Source organism: Volvox carteri (genome assembly GCF_000143455.1).
Source record: "Volvox carteri f. nagariensis unplaced genomic scaffold VOLCAscaffold_22, whole genome shotgun sequence".
Lineage (NCBI taxonomy): Eukaryota > Viridiplantae > Chlorophyta > Chlorophyceae > Chlamydomonadales > Volvocaceae > Volvox > Volvox carteri.
This window is the reverse complement of record NW_003307565.1, coordinates 1,244,773-1,262,676: the sequence shown is the minus strand read 5'-3', so window position 1 is coordinate 1,262,676 and position 17,904 is coordinate 1,244,773. Positions and strand designations below refer to the sequence as shown.

General features: G+C 53.4%; 1 protein-coding gene across 1 annotated transcript in view; it reads right to left on the bottom strand.

The window, feature by feature from the left end:
• Positions 1-2,118, bottom strand: part of VOLCADRAFT_91736 (uncharacterized protein) — a gene marked incomplete at both ends in the record, with an annotated part of 4,010 nt that extends 1,892 nt beyond the window's left edge. Inside the window, 2 exons of the mRNA XM_002951128.1 lie at positions 782-1,450; positions 2,107-2,118. Coding sequence (XP_002951174.1) covers positions 782-1,450; positions 2,107-2,118 — 681 coding nt within the window. The remainder of the gene's footprint in view (positions 1-781; positions 1,451-2,106) is intronic.
• Between the last annotated feature and the right edge of the window lie 15,786 nt (positions 2,119-17,904).

Sequence of the window (17,904 nt, the reverse complement as noted above, 5' to 3'; positions counted from 1 at the left end):
GCGGCGAAGGTGGGGACGGCGATGGTGGGGAGGGCGACGGTGGGGAGGGTGATGGTGGGGAAGGCGATGGTGGCGAGGGCGACGGTGGGGATGGCGATGGTGGTGAGGGCGATGGTGGGGAGGGCGACGGTGGGGAGGGGGAGGGTGGGGAGGGTGATGGTGGGGAGGGCGATGGTGGGGATGGCGATGGTGGTGAGGGCAATGATGGGGAGGGGGATGGTGGGGATGGCGATGGTGGGGAGGGCGACGGCGGAGTGGGCGGTGATGGCTCCGGGCTGGGTGGCAGTGGAGATGGAGGGCTTGGGGGAGGCGGACAAGGGCAGTACCTCATGCCTAACTTGACATAGCCCCAGGCAGTGGGGGAGTCCGGGCAGATGGGGTTGGTAGCATCATTGGCAGCCACCCAGTCAGTTGTAATCCAGGCGGGCAGTGAGCTGGATGTATTCATGGGCAATATGCTTGTGGCGAAGACTATAATGTAAAACGTAACTTCTTGGCATGGAGAATTAACCACAAGACCAGCCACAATTAACCCTAAAGGGAGTGTTACGTTTTCGCCCCGCCCCCATTGTGCATAACTATAGGAATTTCCGGAGCTTATATCACGACACCCGGTGCTGCCACTATACATGCTCTGAAATTGGCTCTCGGTGTAAATGTTTCCAAACACCCCGATGGTAATATCTGGCTGCCATTCAAGCACGAGGATTGGAAGGCCAAGGGCAGCAATTGGTTGACTGATGCTGGGGTCAGGTTGAACAGATATAAATGCCGGGCTGACCTCCTCCCCGGTTCGGCTGGATCGAAATGGGGCCCTGATACCCGATACTGGTACACCTTGGCTGGTTGTCAGTATGACACCGCAGGATGGTGCAGGCGGCATAGGTGGCGGAGGTGGGGGACTTGGCGGCGGGGGCTGAGCCGGGCAGGGGCAGTAGCCTATGCCGAACTTGATATAGCCCCAGGCAGTGGGGGAGTCCGGGCAGATAGGGTTGGTAGCATTATTGGCAGCCACCCAGTCAGTTGCTGCCCAAGCGAGGCTGCCGTCGACTGTATTGGTCAGGGCCACGAACGAGTAGAATGTGGTTGGGGGCCCACAGAGTTGAATCAAGCTGGAGTAGTCGGTGCTTGTAGTATAGAAAATGGGGTGGGTAAGTATTGTTCCAGGGTCCACTCGAACATAGCCAAATGGACTTAATGATGTGGTTGGCGCAACACAGCCTGCACTGCCATTGTAAGATGCATTGAATTCGGCTTCAGATAACAAGCCAAAATTCGTCACCCACTCTACTGGTTGTTCCCAGCGTATCACGATGTTTGTTGTCCCATTGTAGTAAAATCCTGAATTGATATCCGTATCTATACCCTGCAAAATGTACGCGAGGCTGATCTCCTGGCCCGTCCCTGCTGCTAGGACGGGAGTCCGAATAGCGCTGACAGGGACACCATCCTGGTAGAGGACGGTCGCCGGACCGCAGGGGGGTACGGGCGGCATGGGGGGAGGGGGCGGTGGTGAGGGGTTGACGGCTGCTCCCTTTTGCACACTCAGCAGCAGCACCACTGGCAGCAGCACCAGCAGGATGTTTGTGGTGGTGGGCAGGCAGAGCCTCCTCGGCGGGAAGTATCGGTGGAAGCCACAGTTAGATGGCCTTTGCCTGAGCGGGCTGCAGCAGTCATAGTCCCACTGATGCTGGCGGCGGCTGAGGCGACTACTGCTCATGCTATTTTCCGCGCCTTGATGACGATGTGTGCCCATTACGACCTTCAAGGTACTGGCGAACATTGGTAGCTGCAATTTCTTCAATCTATAAGCCAGTGGCTAGTTAATTGTTGCTCTTGTAGTTCACCTGATTTGTTACACCCTGTATTTGATTACAGTATTGCACTTATTCATATATGTGGCTCGATGCGCGTGTGTATTTCGATTCACACAGTGTAGTACGGATGCGTGTATGTGCAGGCTGCCTCAGCTAGCTACCCTGGCAGCAGCCAAACAGACGAGTAGCTAAAGCTGATGTCGGTGTACCTTCCCCAGCAGCTAGCCCTGCGTGCCGTACATATTGCAGCAAATAAAGGGTAGGCAGGCCTTCAGGGAATTAAGCTAACCACGTATGGCATTAAAGATGCAAAAAGGAATGGCCTATGCGTGAATGAAGGCCAGGAATCAAAATGGAGACATATATGTGCAGATAGCCTCGTGGGCAATTACCCACATTGCAATAATGAGTGCTGTTAGCAGGTGCTAGTAATCTTGTTGCTCAAGCGACATACGTTCCGCAGTAAAATACCTCATCGTTGTTGATGAGGGTAATGACAGCAGGAAGTGATGAATGCATCAGGTTATGTATGCAATGTTGCAACAAAGCGGCTTGGTTTATGGCAAAATCAGCTCCCTATCTGTAGTATCCTGGGCATATCACGGGATCTGCATCCACCGTTCGGTTCTTTCCGGAAAAGACTCACGTCGGACGTGGTATAACGCTAGGCAAAGAGTACTCAGGTAGATGCCAGGGGAGCTGATCCCTCTTACATTCCTCCCCCCCGCGAGCGAACATCCTCGGGCGCCCCCAGGCATATCCCGTAGGACTTTGGTTACTTGAGATCCCGTAGGATTGTGAACTTGTTGGTTATTGTGACATTTCGTCAGTCCCCGTCCGAGCTGGAGGACTTTCATTTTACTCAGCTGGTAGACTTCTCGCCCACCCAGAATATGCTGCATCTTGCCTGGTGTGCGATCTGTCTGCACTGGATGTGATCCGGGGAATTCCCACCTACTAGCAATTCGCACTAATGTAACACCAGGCAAAGAGCTCAGGGAGGTGCCATGGGAGTTGATCCCTCTTACATAGGGTGGGCTGGTCGGTAACTTCCTTGGCCGGCTGCACCAACATACGAAGTTCTGCTGAGTCTGCGCAATCCCGCTCTTTGTACACACGTGCACCCGCATGTAAAGTGGAGCCAGACAAGCAAGGAAAGATGTGCCGCTGCCAATGCAACTCATCAGCTGCCACACATGAACGGTGGAACACTCCTTATTTCTCAAACCAATTTCGAGGATGTGCGTGGCAAGCTCAGCAAAGCTTGACAGGATTTTACTCTGGATGAGGTTGGAGTGTAACGTGCAAGAGCAGTTACATATCTCTGAATGATTCTCATCAAAGGGGTTCATTCTCAAGACTTTCGTACATCAGATGGTTACATCTTCGCTGGTGCATCGCATCCGGTGCCTTTCGACACCACCTTGACTGGTTGTGGTTAAGTATTAACGTTGCATGGAGGAACGCGGAGTGATTGATGATGAACGCGGTGTTACATGAGTGAGTGGAGATGGGGGAGAATGCAGTTCACCGATGTCGAGTTTAGTGAGCCTATCAACACCATGCACACAGGGCGTGTGTCAGTAAAAAAATTCAATCACCTATAGGTGACACTTTCGTGTAATAGGTAGGGACGGTAGGGATGCATTTTGATCGTGTGCAGCCTGCTGAGGGCAACCATGCATGGCAACTAACTCCGAGCTGAGTCGGACTCATGAACCTCCTGAGGGCGTTGTGTGAGAGAAGGGCACGACGAGATATGTATAATCCTAAGCAGGCACAACCTCAGGTAACAAGGCTTGTTACGATGGTTGTGTGAAGGGTGGCATGCATGGCCGCCATGATTTCGTAGCCTGTGGCCTGGAAGCGGTGTGCGCGCTTTCTAGGGTTATGATTCACCCTGGACAAATAAACAGTTCCAGACCTGCTGCATCTATCGGCAAACTACATTTGGCAGGGCAGCAAGCAGTGTATGGTGGCCTGATGTAGACAAGCTCCAATAGGGTTCTGCCCACCAAGTTTGGGAATGTCACGGTCAATTAAAAAGGTAATAATCATCGGGTGTTTCTGGTGAAGCAGCTGGCTGCGTTTATTGCGGGTTTGTAGGGTGCGGTCGTACGGTGGCGGTGGCCGTGCATAACGTGCACGAAGGAGAATTCCCGCATCACCGTGAAATTTCCTTCATGTTTGTGTTTGTCGCTTTTTGTCTTTTTTCATTTTCTTGTTTGCGCTTTAAGCAGTTCAATTGTTCTGTGGACTTCTGCATGCCAAGGGACATGCAGACATGCCCGCCCGACTTCACGGCTTGGCGTTTCTCAGGGGAATGTGCACCCGCTGGCCGGTCCTCACAGCAGCCAATCTGGCCAAGTAGCCGCACGCCCGCGAATTTCGCACACATACGCGTAACCCAGCGCTTCTGGCTTTTGAAGGCTGCCCTTTGCGCGTCCTGCCGTGGCCTTCACATTTTGGATGTGTATGGGTGGTCGCTAATCCTTACATCACGTTACTGCGAGGGGCTGTTTAAAAGTTGGCGGCTTCAGAGTGCTTTCAGTAGCCACCACCTTCGGGGTTCGCTTCGCAAATAGGCCCACACAGGAACAGCAGTCGGTTCCGCTGACACCAGTTAGGAATAGCTTGCAGCTAGTCGCCGGGATGCATTTATTAGCTTATGGTCGGCTTTTGGTCGGTATCAGGTTATAGCATTAGTAGAGTCCTGTACCACTTGGAGTTTAGGGGGCATTACCTCGATGAATAACCCACTCGCTATGTCTGCTGGCCGTTAGGGGGGATGTACGAGATGACCGTGTCATTACTATCCTGGGTAGGCCAGTGCCGAATGATTGCCCGGCATTAACAGGAATCCTAACGGCATTGACTTCCCTACCACAACCTGTCCTACTGGATGCGCAACATTTAGTCCCGGGTCCTTGGTGTTACCATATCCCGCTTTGGGGAGATCCCTTGCTAAATGACGCTCAGTTGGACAAGCAATTTGTTGATCTTCGGAATATGTGTGGGTTTGACACTGTAGGTATTGCCGTACTGTGTTTCATTGCTATGTCGTCTACTTCGAATTTGGTGCGCACGGTTGGCTTACAGGACCTCACCTTCTATGTACGAACTATTTTCGTACTATTGTTGTATGGGGGATATTAGGGCTCACTCCGACGGCGTCCGACGGACCGACGCACCCCCTGGCAGCATCTTGTTAGTCGGGGGCAACCGCCATAATGCGCATACCGCAACTTATCAACCGCCTACCTATACCGCCAACTGCTATGGACCTTAGAGTGGCTATGAATGACGGGAACCATGAAATTGTGTGTGGGAGGTTGTGTGCTTCAGCTCACTGAATCGCGGTCGCCGTTTAGGGAAGGTCTTCAGGCCAACATGGCCCTGTCTATGTTAGGCTTTCGCGTTAGTTGTTAAGTCGTTAACTTTACTCGTGGACAATCATTTTGGATATGGATAATGTACGACCTTCCGGCGCCGCCTAGGCTCTTGATAACTATTTAAGTCGTTGTGTTGTTTAGATTGTTATGTCATCGTTATTACATCTTGTGCTGGATTAGCAGGCTTACGTCGCTCGGCCCTCATTGTAACATTTGAGATATCCCAACGAGAAACGGAGCCCATTCCCTTTCAGTTGGTATCGATCTAGACGATCCGGCCTATACGCTTCACTCCGCCTTCGTCTTCGTCGTCATCGTCATCGTCGTCATCGCCTCGCTGGTCATCTTCATCTTCGTCATCCTCCGATGGCTCTCGTCCCCACCGATGCCCACCGCGACCGCTCCTGTTCGCAGTCTACGGAACTTCCGGGCAATGTCCACATGTCGCCGTTCACACTCGACCCCTCTCCCATCCCCCCTATCGTCCACTCCGCCCCTTCCGTCCCCATCGTCGACCCCGTCCCCACCACCTCCGACGCCGCTCCATACGTCCCCTCGCTCCAGGAGGCTATCACCTCCACCGTCCGCGCCGCCATGGCTGAACTCCCCCCGGCCCCATGGTCGACCGCCCAGCAGCCCCATACCGGACCTTACACACCCCTCCCCACCATCGCCCAACCTCGGCCGCCTTATTCGAACCTCTTGCATGTATCCCGTGACTTCCCCCCCTTTAATCCCAAGGATATCCGTGCAGACATCGGGGGCTGGGACATCACCATGCGCCACAACCTGGATATGGCCGGTGTTCCCGAGGACAGTCTGGAGGCAGCTAAAATCACCCTTTCAGTTCTTCGCGGAACCATGGGCGACAGTCTACGGCGCCTCAACGTGGACCCCGCCACACGTTTTACATCATACCATGCCGTCCTACAAGCCGTCACTCCCTTGGCCCCGGTAATGCAACATGAATTGGACGCGCAGCTTGCGATGTTTGTTCTGAAGCAGGGTTCTGGACCAAACTCTCTTCAACACTACATCACTAAATACAAACAACTCATGGCTGACCTGTCGTATCGTCATGAGAAAGACCACGTCCTCTTCTTCGCGAGAGGACTACGGGCCGACTTAAGGGAGGAGCTCTTCTCACGCCTCCGCCATTTGGGTTCCTGCATGCGGTTGCAGGATTTAATCGACCTCGCGCACACCATCTCAACGGGGCGCGACCAGTGATTTTTTTTTCATTTAGGGGGGGTCTCAATTTATTCCAACCTAAGTAACAAAGTTGCTAGCGTCGCCGTAATGTATTCCTTAAGAGTGGGGCGCTGGGGGGGGGGTACGCCCCCCCCAGACCCCCCCCTGATAAGTTACAACTCCCCTCATAGACCAAGAGGCACGCACTGCGTTGGCGCGTTTTCGTTCATGTGCGCACTCTTCATGCACATGCATAGATAGTTCTGGCACTGTTTGTGAACAAAAAGTAAATCCGACCAAGCAAAGGCCAAAAGCAAGCAACCGCATAGCAAATCAAAGGCCGTCACCCACCACTGCAAACCACAGCACACTAGGACTCTACCGGTTCATCATGTACCGGCCCCTGCTGCTGCTGTCCGCTTGGCAGTGCGAGCGCTCCGGTTGGGCGCCTCGCCGCATTCGTTGTATTCGTTCAAGTCGTTGCCTTTTGCGTGTTTGGCTATGTAAGGACCGGTCATACATTCTGCTATGCCGCGTTGACTCACAGGCTTGACCTTCTTACGGCCCCTCATATCTATTCTATGATCGATAATACTAAGTTCTGCACACTACGGAGCAATCTGGCAGCAATGGACGTTTTTGGCTGGAGGAATGAAAATGTACGGATCGGCCTCAATTTGTTCCTTATTTCCAAAGGCCAAAATGGCCTCTTTATTCCTTAAAAGGAATATATTACTTAAAAAAAACACTGGGCGCGACGCTGCCAACCGCATCCGCGACGACCCCACTCCGCCACGACCACGGGATCATCGCCGGAACGACCCGATGGACACCTCCGCCGCCCTGGTCCGTCTACCCCAGGGCACCCGCACCATCAACGTACCCGCCCAGCTCCGCCACCAACGTCAGGACGCGGGCCGGTGCTTGCAGTGCGGATCGGAGTTCCATGATAAGCTTTCGTGCCCGGACCTTATTCACCTGGTACGCCAGCAGTCCTCCAGGCCTCCTTCACCCTTTTGTGGACGCTCCCGCCCCAACGACCGCTCACCCTTTCGTTCCACCACCTCTCGAACCGCAAGCCGCTCCCCTTCCCGCTCCCCCTCCCACTCCCCGTCTCGCACCGACAATTCCGACCGCCGTCATCAGGACAACGACCGCGGACGCACCTTTCCCTCCCGTTCAGACAGCCCCCACCCTCGCCGCGATGACCAGCACAGCCGCGCCGACCCAAACCGCCGCCGCTCGCCCCGTCCCCGTTAACGTGGCCTTTAAGCCACCACCGGCAGAACAGGTTAGCCACAGCTTGCCGGTGTGTTTTGCTGTGCAACGGTCAGCCGAGTCTGACACCCCACCGCCGCCGCCATTCAACGTTTCGCGCCTAACCCAGATCGCCAGTAAGCCCGCCCGCCGAGTAGGCTGTATGCGTGCTCGTGTTGCTGCAACCTCCACGACGGAAGTGCACCGGGTGGACAGCGACTGGATGCTTTCGTGCACCGTCTTCCTCGATCTTGACTCGCAGTATGGCCCCTTCACTGTCGACGCCTGCTGCGACGACTTCGGCATCAACGCCCACGTCGTTCCCTTCTTCTCGCCGTCCCGCTCCTTTCTGTCGGCCCAAGTCGATGGCGAGTGCGTCCGGATGGTTCCGCGAACATCAACCCCGTCGACCTTCATCTCCCAGTACCTGGAGTCCAAAACGACCAACCCTCGCACCTCCGCCATCATCATCTTACCAGACCGCCCTACAGCCCCCTGGGCTCCCCTCATACGCCACATGACCGTCGTGCGCCGCTTTCCTGCTGGCGCGCGGATCGTCTGCCGCCGCGACCCCTCCGACGCCTCCAGGTACGACGAGCCAGGACCTTCCCCCTGGCCGCTCATCGTCCTTTACGACCCACCATCCAACACCCCCTTCTCACTCGCCACTTCGTCCACTACCTCCTTACCTACTTTATCGTCTCCGTCACCACCTACTTCGTCGTCTTCATCCCCTCTTATCTCGTCGTCTCCGTCACCACCTACTTCGTCGTCTACACTACTTACTACGTCGTCACTTCCGTCTCTTCCCACCTCGTCGTCTACGCCACTTACTACTTCATCACTTCCATTACTTACTACTTCGTCACCTCCGTCCTCTACCATTTCGTCACCTCCGTCGTCAACTATTTCGTCGCCTACATCGTCAACTACTTCGTCGCCCCCGCTTACCACCACCTCCCGTGTTCGACAACTCACCCACCACTTCGCAACCCCAAACCCACTCACACCCCCAACCGCGGAACAACCTCCACCGTCCCGCTCCAACGTCGCTCGTCTCATCGCCCGCTTCTCGCCCTCGCCCCCAACCCCACAACCCTCCACGGCTCCCGTACCTTCACCTCCTCCTACCCCGCAACCACCCACCATTATAACCGCTCCACCTCCGCGCGTCTCCTTCGCTTCTCCCCTCGTCTCACCAACCACCCCCTCCAGTACCCCTCGCCCCACTCCTCCTCGCCCCCAACCCATCCCTCGTCCAGCACTCAAGCAACACCACCGTCTTCGCCAACCTCCGTTACCACCCATCGACGAAAATACACCCACTTCACAGGTTCCTATACCCCCTATCCTCGGCCGCCTGACAGCCGCCGATCTCTCCTCCACACTCATCATCTTCGACGCCAACATCGCTGGACACCCTGCTCGAATCCTTCTTGACTCCGGCGCCGCACGCAACTTCATAGCCAACGATTTCATCAACCGCTCCCACCTCCGTCCCGCCAATCTTCCACCGTCTCAAGCCTTCCGAGTCCACCTCGCCAACGGACATCTCGCTCTCTCTTCCGCCGCCCTTGCCAACGTCCACCTCTCCATCCAATCCCATCATGAGCTTACCACCTTCTACGCCTTGGACCTTGACGGGTACGACGCTATCCTTGGTAAGCCTTGGTTAACCCAGCACAACCCCAACATCGATTGGCAGACCAACACCGTCACGATAGGCAACACACTCCTTTCGGGCTCAACCCCCCAGCCACCCATGTTCGCCATCGAATTCGTCTCCGCCGTCCGCATGCAGAAATGTATTCGACAAGCCAGCGCCCGCCCACCACCACCCACCGCCTCCAATCCTCGCAAACGTGGCCCCTTTATTCAACCGACACCAGTCTACCTCGGCATCCTTCGTCCCCTCGATGATCCAGAAGTCGATCCCGAAGCCCCACCTCAGCCCACCGCCTCCATACCGCCTGCTCCGCCTCCTCTCCAGTCCATCCTCGACCGATATTCCGCTGTCTTCTCTGAACCTACTGGTCTCCCACCGTCCCACCCTTGCGATCACCGCATCCCCCTCGACCCCGATGCCCAACCGCCGAAGCAACACGAGTACCGTATGTCACCAGCAGAGCTCCAAGAGCTTGAACGACAGCTCAAGGACTACCTCGACCGTGGCTGGATTCGCCCGTCTACGTCGCCGTTTGGCGCTCCAATCCTGTTCGCCCGCAAACCCGGCGGCAACGGACTACGCCTCTGTGTCGACTTTCGTGCGATCAACCAGCTCACCATCAAGAACGTGTACCTGCTGCCTCGTGTGGACGAGCTCCTAGACCAGCTGTACGGCGCAGCCTACTTCACCAAGCTGGATCTCTGGTCGGGCTACCACCAAGTTCGTGTGTACGAACCGGACGTGCATAAAACAGCTTTTCGGTGTAAGTATGGGCTGTATGAATGGCTCGTCCTTCCTTTCGGCCTCACCGGAGCCCCTGCTACGTTCATGTCCCTGATGAACGACGTCCTCCGCCCCTTCCGCAACAAGTGTGCGGTCGTGTACCTCGACGACGTCCTCATCTACTCACGCACCTTCGAAGACCATTGCCGCGACGTGGAAGCTGTCCTCCGCACCTTGCAGAACCACCACCTCCACGTCCGCCGCACAAAATGTTCCTTCGCCCAGCCGTCAACAAAATTCTGCGGCTTCATCATTTCCCGCGACGGCATCACAACCGACCCCGACAAACTCGCAGCCCTCAACCATTTCCCCATTCCCTCCACCATCACCGACGTCCGCGCCTTCCTGGGTTTTACAGGATTCTACCACCGTTTCATCAAGGACTACGCCCGCATCGCCCACCCTCTCATCGCGCTTACCAAAACCACCCAGCCCTTTCCCAAGACCTTACCACCCGACACCGTCGCTGCCTTCCATGCTCTTCGTAACGCACTCACCTCCGCCCCCGCTCTCATCATTCCACAAACGGGTCCCTCAGCCACCTTCACCCTCTATACGGATGCCTCTACCCTTGGCCTCGGAGCAGTACTCCTCCAGGAACGAGACAACACCCTTCATCCCGTCGTGTTCGAGTCCCGCAAGCTCAATCGACATGAAGCAAATTATCCAATCCACGAGTTGGAACTGCTTGCTGTCGTACACGCTGTACGTAAGTTTCGCTGCTATCTTGAAGGTTGCCACTTCACGCTATGCACCGACCATGACACCCTACAGCGTTTCTTCACGCAGAAGGACCTTTCGCGACGCCAAGCTCGATGGGCTCAACTGCTCGCACCGTTTCAAGGCTACATCTCCATCACCTACCGCCCTGGACCACAAAACCTGGCCGACGCTCTCTCTCGCTTTCCTGTTCAACCGCCGCCTTTCCCCGACCCACCCTCCAGCGTCTCGCCCACACCGTCCATCCTACCACCGCCTCCCATACAGTCCCTTCCATCTTCCGTTCCACTTTGGCCCTCCACAGAACCACCTGTCGACATCCCCGCCAACAACGCGCTTCACCACACCTGCTTTGCTCTCGCCTCCCATGTCCTTCCCGACCCCAGTCTCACCGCCGCCATCCTTTCTGGTTACACCACCGACCCCATGTACTCCAACCCCGCCACTATCAAGCCATACCTCCAACGCTCCCCTGACGGTCTCTTCTACTTTGGCAACCGCATCGCTGTCCCTGCTGACCCAGCCCTCCGCCGTCGCCTGCTACACGAATTCCATGATGCCGCCTACTCAGGTCATCCCGGTTTTCGTCGCACCCTCGCCTCCATCTCCACCCGCTACTGGTGGCCACATATGAGCAGCACAGTCCGTGCCTACGTACAATCCTGCGCCATCTGCCAGCGCTCCAAACCATCTACTCAGCCTCCGCCTGGCCTCCTCCATCCAATGCCTACGCCTTCACGACCATGGACTCATGTGTCTTTGGACCTCATCACCGACCTACCGCCCTCCAAAGGACTTGATGGTCGCACCTACACCGCCATTGTCACGTTCGTTGACATGTTCTCCAAACAAGCCCACTTCGTACCTACCAACAAGTCAGCTACCGCCCGCGATATCGCCCTCCTTGCCCTCTCCAACATCTATCGTCTTCATGGCCTCCCCACCACCATCGTTTCCGACCGCGACCCCCGCTTCACTGCCGACATCTGGCGCACCTTTTGGGAACATTTAGGCACTTCTCTCAACCTTTCCTCCGCTTACCATCCTCAAACCGATGGTCAAACTGAACGTACCCATCGCACCATCGAGCAAATCCTTCATGCTTACGTTCAGCCCATGCAAGATTCCTGGGCTGCCTACCTACCCATCGCCGAAGCTGCCTACAACAACACTCCCCACGCCAGCACCGGTACCACCCCCTTTTACGCCAACTATGGTTTCCATCCCACCACCCCCGCCACGATTAACACCCCCCCTTCCAAACCCGCCCACACCGCCGCTGCTGATCTCCATGCCCACATCCGCGACATTCATTCTACCATCACCGCAGAACTCGAAGCAGCTAAAGTTCGTTACGCTGCCGCCGCCCACCAACACCGCCACAACCTCACTTTTCAAGTTGGAGACCGTGTTCGCCTCTCCACCACTAACCTCACCTTACCCGACTACCCCTCCGCCAAACTCCGACCTCGCTACATCGGCCCTTTCACCATTAGTGCGGTCATTTCCCCCGTCGCTTACCGCCTTCAACTCCCACCTACCCTCGGCCGCATCCATCCCGTTTTTCACGTATCTCGCCGACACCACCGTTACTGCCGTTCGCCTAGGTTACAACCGACGTGGTCGGCCGTCCGTCATGTTCCTAGTTCAGTGGTCTACCGCCAGTGGCCGTGACGCGTCCTGGGAACCGTATGACGACGTCCACAGCCTACCAGCACTTCGTGCCTTCCTGGCGAACCCAGCCTGGACCTCGTTTATCTGTCAGACCGCTACGCCTGGTTCAGAGCGAAGTTTCCGGAACGCGCCCCGAGGATAGTGCACTTCATGACAACCTAGCGCTCCGCATTGGCTGTGTTTTGTGTGTGACTCGTGTCCTGTGTGTTTCAGTTTTGGGGTTATTTCGCCTCTGTTTTGCGCGAGTCGTGTCTTGACTTCTGTTTTTCTTTGGGTTGCTGCGTGTTGCATGTTGTGTACTTTCGCGTTTTCTTGCGTTATTTTGCCATTCACCAAGTTTGCTTTGCTGTGCCTTAGGCCTATGGTTTGCGTACTCTTTGTGGATGTTTTGGGCACGTTCGTTTGGTTATATCCCGGTTCCTTAGACCGGCAGGTATAGGTGTCGTGAGCCTTATTTAGGCCGGTATCCAGTGCGGGGAAGGTTTTGCCTTGACTCCGGTTCCCTTTTGCCTTCCCCTCGTCAGCCTGGTACCGATTTCGTTCAGGGAATCGGAGTGGCGCACGATCTAGTTTACTTTGTACTTTTGATCGCATCGAGGCCGATGCTTGTGCTAAGCAGGGGGGCATGTTAGGTTTTCGCGTTAGTTGTTAAGTCGTTAACTTTACTCGTGGACAATCATTTTGGATATGGATAATGTACGACCTTCCGGCGCCGCCTAGGCTCTGGATAACTATTTAAGTCGTTGTGTTGTTTAGATTGTTATGTCATCGTTATTACATCTTGTGCTGGATTAGCAGGCTTACGTCGCTCGGCCCTCGTTGTAACATTTGAGACATCCCAACGAGAAACGGAGCCCATTCCCTTTCAGTCTACGTCAGCTCTTAATCAAATTACTTGCGATGTTATCTCTGACTTTTGCACCCGTTTAACTGCTTTTGCGACGCGGGATAACCTGCCTAAACGTTGAGAACACGTGCCTCTCAACCACCCTTTCTTTACTAGATATGTCAACGACGCAAACAAGGTTGTTTGCCGTTTACCGGCGTACAATGAGGAGGTCTGAAGGCTCATCCACTACCGACTTAACAAGCTTGTTCCAGGTGTAAAACATGACTCGACCACCGGCGTACAATGAGGAGGTCTGAGGGCTCATGTCTGAGCCTCAACTTTGTTGTATAAGCGTACTAACTGAGGTTTTGTGTCCGGTGAAGTTAATAAGGCCTGACCGAATTCTTTTTGAATAAAGGCCGATTCGGAGCTCTGCTACTTGCAGCACTGGCGGGCGGGGTCGACTCTCTGGCCGACACTCTATCCACTACCGACTTGTTACAGGTGTAAAACATGTGTTCAACTGTGATCCACTCGAGCATGTCCAGCTTTTGACCGAAATAAGACGTTTTAACGTAACACGATCTGATGTAGACTGCTGTAAGGGACGTTTCTTACCGACTGTAAACATTTATGAGCAATACACATGCATGGATTTATCTTTGTAAGTAAATATAGCAGTCCAAGCAAGTCAAACAGAAACTGCATTTGTACCCACCCGCGCACAGAAACTGCATGTGTACACCCTACAAATCCAATAATCATCATCAGCAAGTCACCCGCCCGTAACGTAAGACCTACCATAAAGCAAGCAGATCTTCGGAGGCAGCTTGTGTTGGCCTTCGTTGCTCTGCTGCTGGATACCTACATGCATAAGGAAGCATACAATCAAACAAAGCGACACGATGGCAATAACGACAACACACGTCATTTGTTGCGTACGTGTAATTGTGTTATATTTCCAGCAGGAAGCGCGCATGGCTGGACAAACTACTCCTAGACAGCAGGAACATACCTTTACACGCAGCCGCTTTTAACGACCACTTATGCAAAATGTGTATGTCCGCTTGCCATAAAAGCCTGCGTGAGCTACGGACAAGCTTTTAAGGCCCGCATGGATTACGGCCGTAACTCATGCGTAATTTATGCCGTAGCTCATGGGGCGGAAGTGTACGTCCAGTTAGGTTCAGTCTAAAACCCCGCTGTCCGTCGAAATTTCGACGGACAGCGAGGTGGGCTAATAATTGATACACAGGACTATGACTAACATGGTGAGATGAAATGCAGTGAAATGAGCTAAGAAGGTGTATTGAATTTTATGTGTTACGGTCCGACTTCCTGGCCGCACTTGCCATGCCGCACTACAGGACGAGCACTTAATGAAGTACAATCGAAACAAATACTTGCCGCTTTGCACACAACAAACTTACATGAATGATAATAATAAATATCATTTCCATGTCACGCACTTCACCCTACAGAAAACCGCCGCCTGCCGTAACCTTCAGTTGTCCACCAAACACCAAGCACTACTCAGAATGCGTATCCCTTTGCTGTTGTATGCTGACGACCTTAGTCTTTTTGCTGGGTCGCACAGGCGATAAATGGCATTGTTGCGTGCGCTAAAGGAATGGTGCGAAGCTTTTGGCATGAGAGTAAATGTGGGAAAGTGTGAGGTGTTGTATTTTCATCGGGACCTGGAGGCACGTAAGGCTATGCACGTTTTGGGTTCGTACGGGTTTGTTACCATGAGTGTGAGGGAGGCTACGGGACACGCGCTCAAGAGTTTACCTTGGAAGGAGCGCGCACGATATTTGGGCCTGCATTATGGACCGGGTACAACTTTCGATTCGTGCACAGATGAGTTGTTTGCATCAGGCCAGAAGGCGCTCTTCTCGCTGGTTAGTAAGCTTAAGCGACAAGGGCTTTTTGTCGCAGCTGTTGCGGTGAAAGCGTTTGATGCCCAGGTTTTGTCTATTCTGTCGTACGGGGTTCAGGTTTGGGGCCCGTTAAGGGTTCTGGACATCCTGGAGCGCGGTTACCCTAGCAGCCAGGAACCACGATCGTGTTACTTTGAGATTGCACTGCAGGACAGGATGGTGGAACTGCAGAAGAACTTCCTGAAGCAGTTGAGTGGTGCTGGCTTGCCAACAAATCGGCTACTATTCAGAGAGTTGGGTCAATACCCTTTGCAAGTGCATTGGGCAAACCTGATTTTTCGTTTTTGGAACAGGTTGGTTGAGGCAAAAGGTTATGTGTACCACCATTGTTTTTTGTTGGCATTATCATCTGGCGTGATGTATGATGGATGGGGAGCGAAAGTCCTGAAGATCCTTGAGTTGATGGGTCATAACGTGCGGACGGGTGTGGACGACTCAGGCGACATTGAGGTCAAAGTTGATGCTCTGGCGACACGTTCACTAGATGTAGGCCAGTTGATATATGAACTTCGGAGCCGATTTGATGATGACTGGGAAAGTGAGCGGTTGACAGTGGATCCAGCTTTGTTTGTTTCAGATAATAGGCAACCAGGGGTGAAGATATGTCGCTATAAGCATTGGATGGGTTTGCCCAAGCATGGCAGCGGCTATATCTCGCCAAAACAACACGTCACGCTGATGTGTTTCAGGATGTGTGTTTGGCCTTTGGCGGTTAATCGACCACACGGTAGGGAACGGCCATGGTCTGCCCGGTGGTGTCGGGTCTGTGGGAACCGGCAAGCTGTTGAGGATGAATGTCATGTGCTGCTAGATTGTCCTGCGTATGCGAATGTCCGTTTGAAGCTTTGGGACCTGGGGGTTACTCCTGGGGACCGCATGATCGAGATTATGGGCGTCAAGGATCAACGCACGTCCTGGATGACATTAGAAGATGCAGGTTGCAGTACGTTGAAGATTAATCGATCTGTTATTGTTGGGTATTGGCATTTTCCTTTTTAAGTTCTTGTTTCCAGTTCGGCGGTTCATGAGCCTTTTGGCTCGTCTGGACCGTACAAGCTTGAAGCTTGTAACAAAAAACGTCAAAAAACGTCAGAAAACTACTTCATCAAAAGTAGTCCTCTTTAATGGTGAATAAATGATGTTGGCCAAACAAGTAATAGCAATCTTCCCTGAGAACATCAGATTTTCAGATTTTCTTGAATATTTCCCGCATGGAAAATATTATGTAATGTTTCCCTTATGTCTTCGGGAAGGGAAGATGTCTATTACTTGTTTGGCCAACATCATTTATTCACCATTAAAGAGGACTACGTTTGATGAAGTAGTTGGCTTGCCCACCTAAAAGGTGGGTTTTAGGGTTGGCTTGCCCACCTAAAAGGTGGGCAAGAACCTACATATTGGATGAAATGGACGAGCATGCTCGGACTGAGACACAATTACTCTTTGCGCAATCCGGCAAGGGCGTCGTAAATCGACGCGCTGTGATCCTGGCCTTGGTGCGGTATTATTGCATATGTGAAAAAATGGTAAAATGCAATGCGCAGATGTCCGGAAGATGTGCAGCTTGAAAAGGTGGCCGAGCATAAGGCGGTTACAAAAGTTCCTATGACGCAAATCGACCAGACATATGTGATGTGTCACCCTAAATACTGGGAAAGTGAACCACCAGTATTGAATAAATACCCTAAGTAAGTAGAAATAATGAACTTTGTATTCGAGAATTGCAGGAAGATTTGTGTACGGAGTTGAGTAATTAAACTGGGCTGCGCATTTTCAAGATTAAGGAGCAATGTATCACAGTAAGACGAGGGAGAGGAGGTATAGGTAGAGGAGGAAGAGGAATGAGAGGAGGGATAGGGAAGAGGAGGAAGAGGAGGGAGAGGAGTGGGGGAGTGAGTTGAAAAGACGAGGGAGAGGAGGGTGAGATGGGAGAGGAGGCAGATGATGGAGAGGGGGAAAGGAGGAAGAGGAACGAGAGGGGGGAGAGGACGGAGAAAGAGGAACAAGTAGGGGGAGGAGGGTATAAGGTGGAGAATTGGGATAAGCGAGGAATGGGGGGAAGGAGATGAATCAGTGTGAAATTGAGGCTTAGCTATATGCGGTTACAAAAGTTCTTCTCAGGCGGCAAGCAAGGAGGAATAATTAGGAAAGGAACTGTAGCTTTAAATTATAGAACGTTCTTGTCGAGATTCTCGACTCGAGAACTACAGGAAGACGCGTACGGTCGAGAATATGAATAGTAAGGATTGTTAAAAGAGGATTAGGAAGCAAAGAGGATGAATTAGGAAAGGAAATGCAGATTTAAATTAGAGGTGCGACCAGGCACCATTTGCAGGACGTTCTTGTTGAGAACTGCAGAAAGAGGCGTGTACGGACGAGAATATGAAAATTAAGGATTGTTAATGAATCACCAAAGTGTTTCCTTTTGATACTCTCATTGCCGTGTTTAAAGACAACAGGGCCCAGGCTTTTACGAATCCACCCCAGGAATATCCGAACACATCCCAGGCAAACCAGGAGAGGAGAGGAGAGGAGAGGAGAGGAGAGGAGAGGAGAGGAGAGGAGAGGAGAGGAGAGGAGAGGAGAGGAGAGGAGAGGAGAGGAGAGGAGAGGAGAGGAGAGAGATTCGAATCGC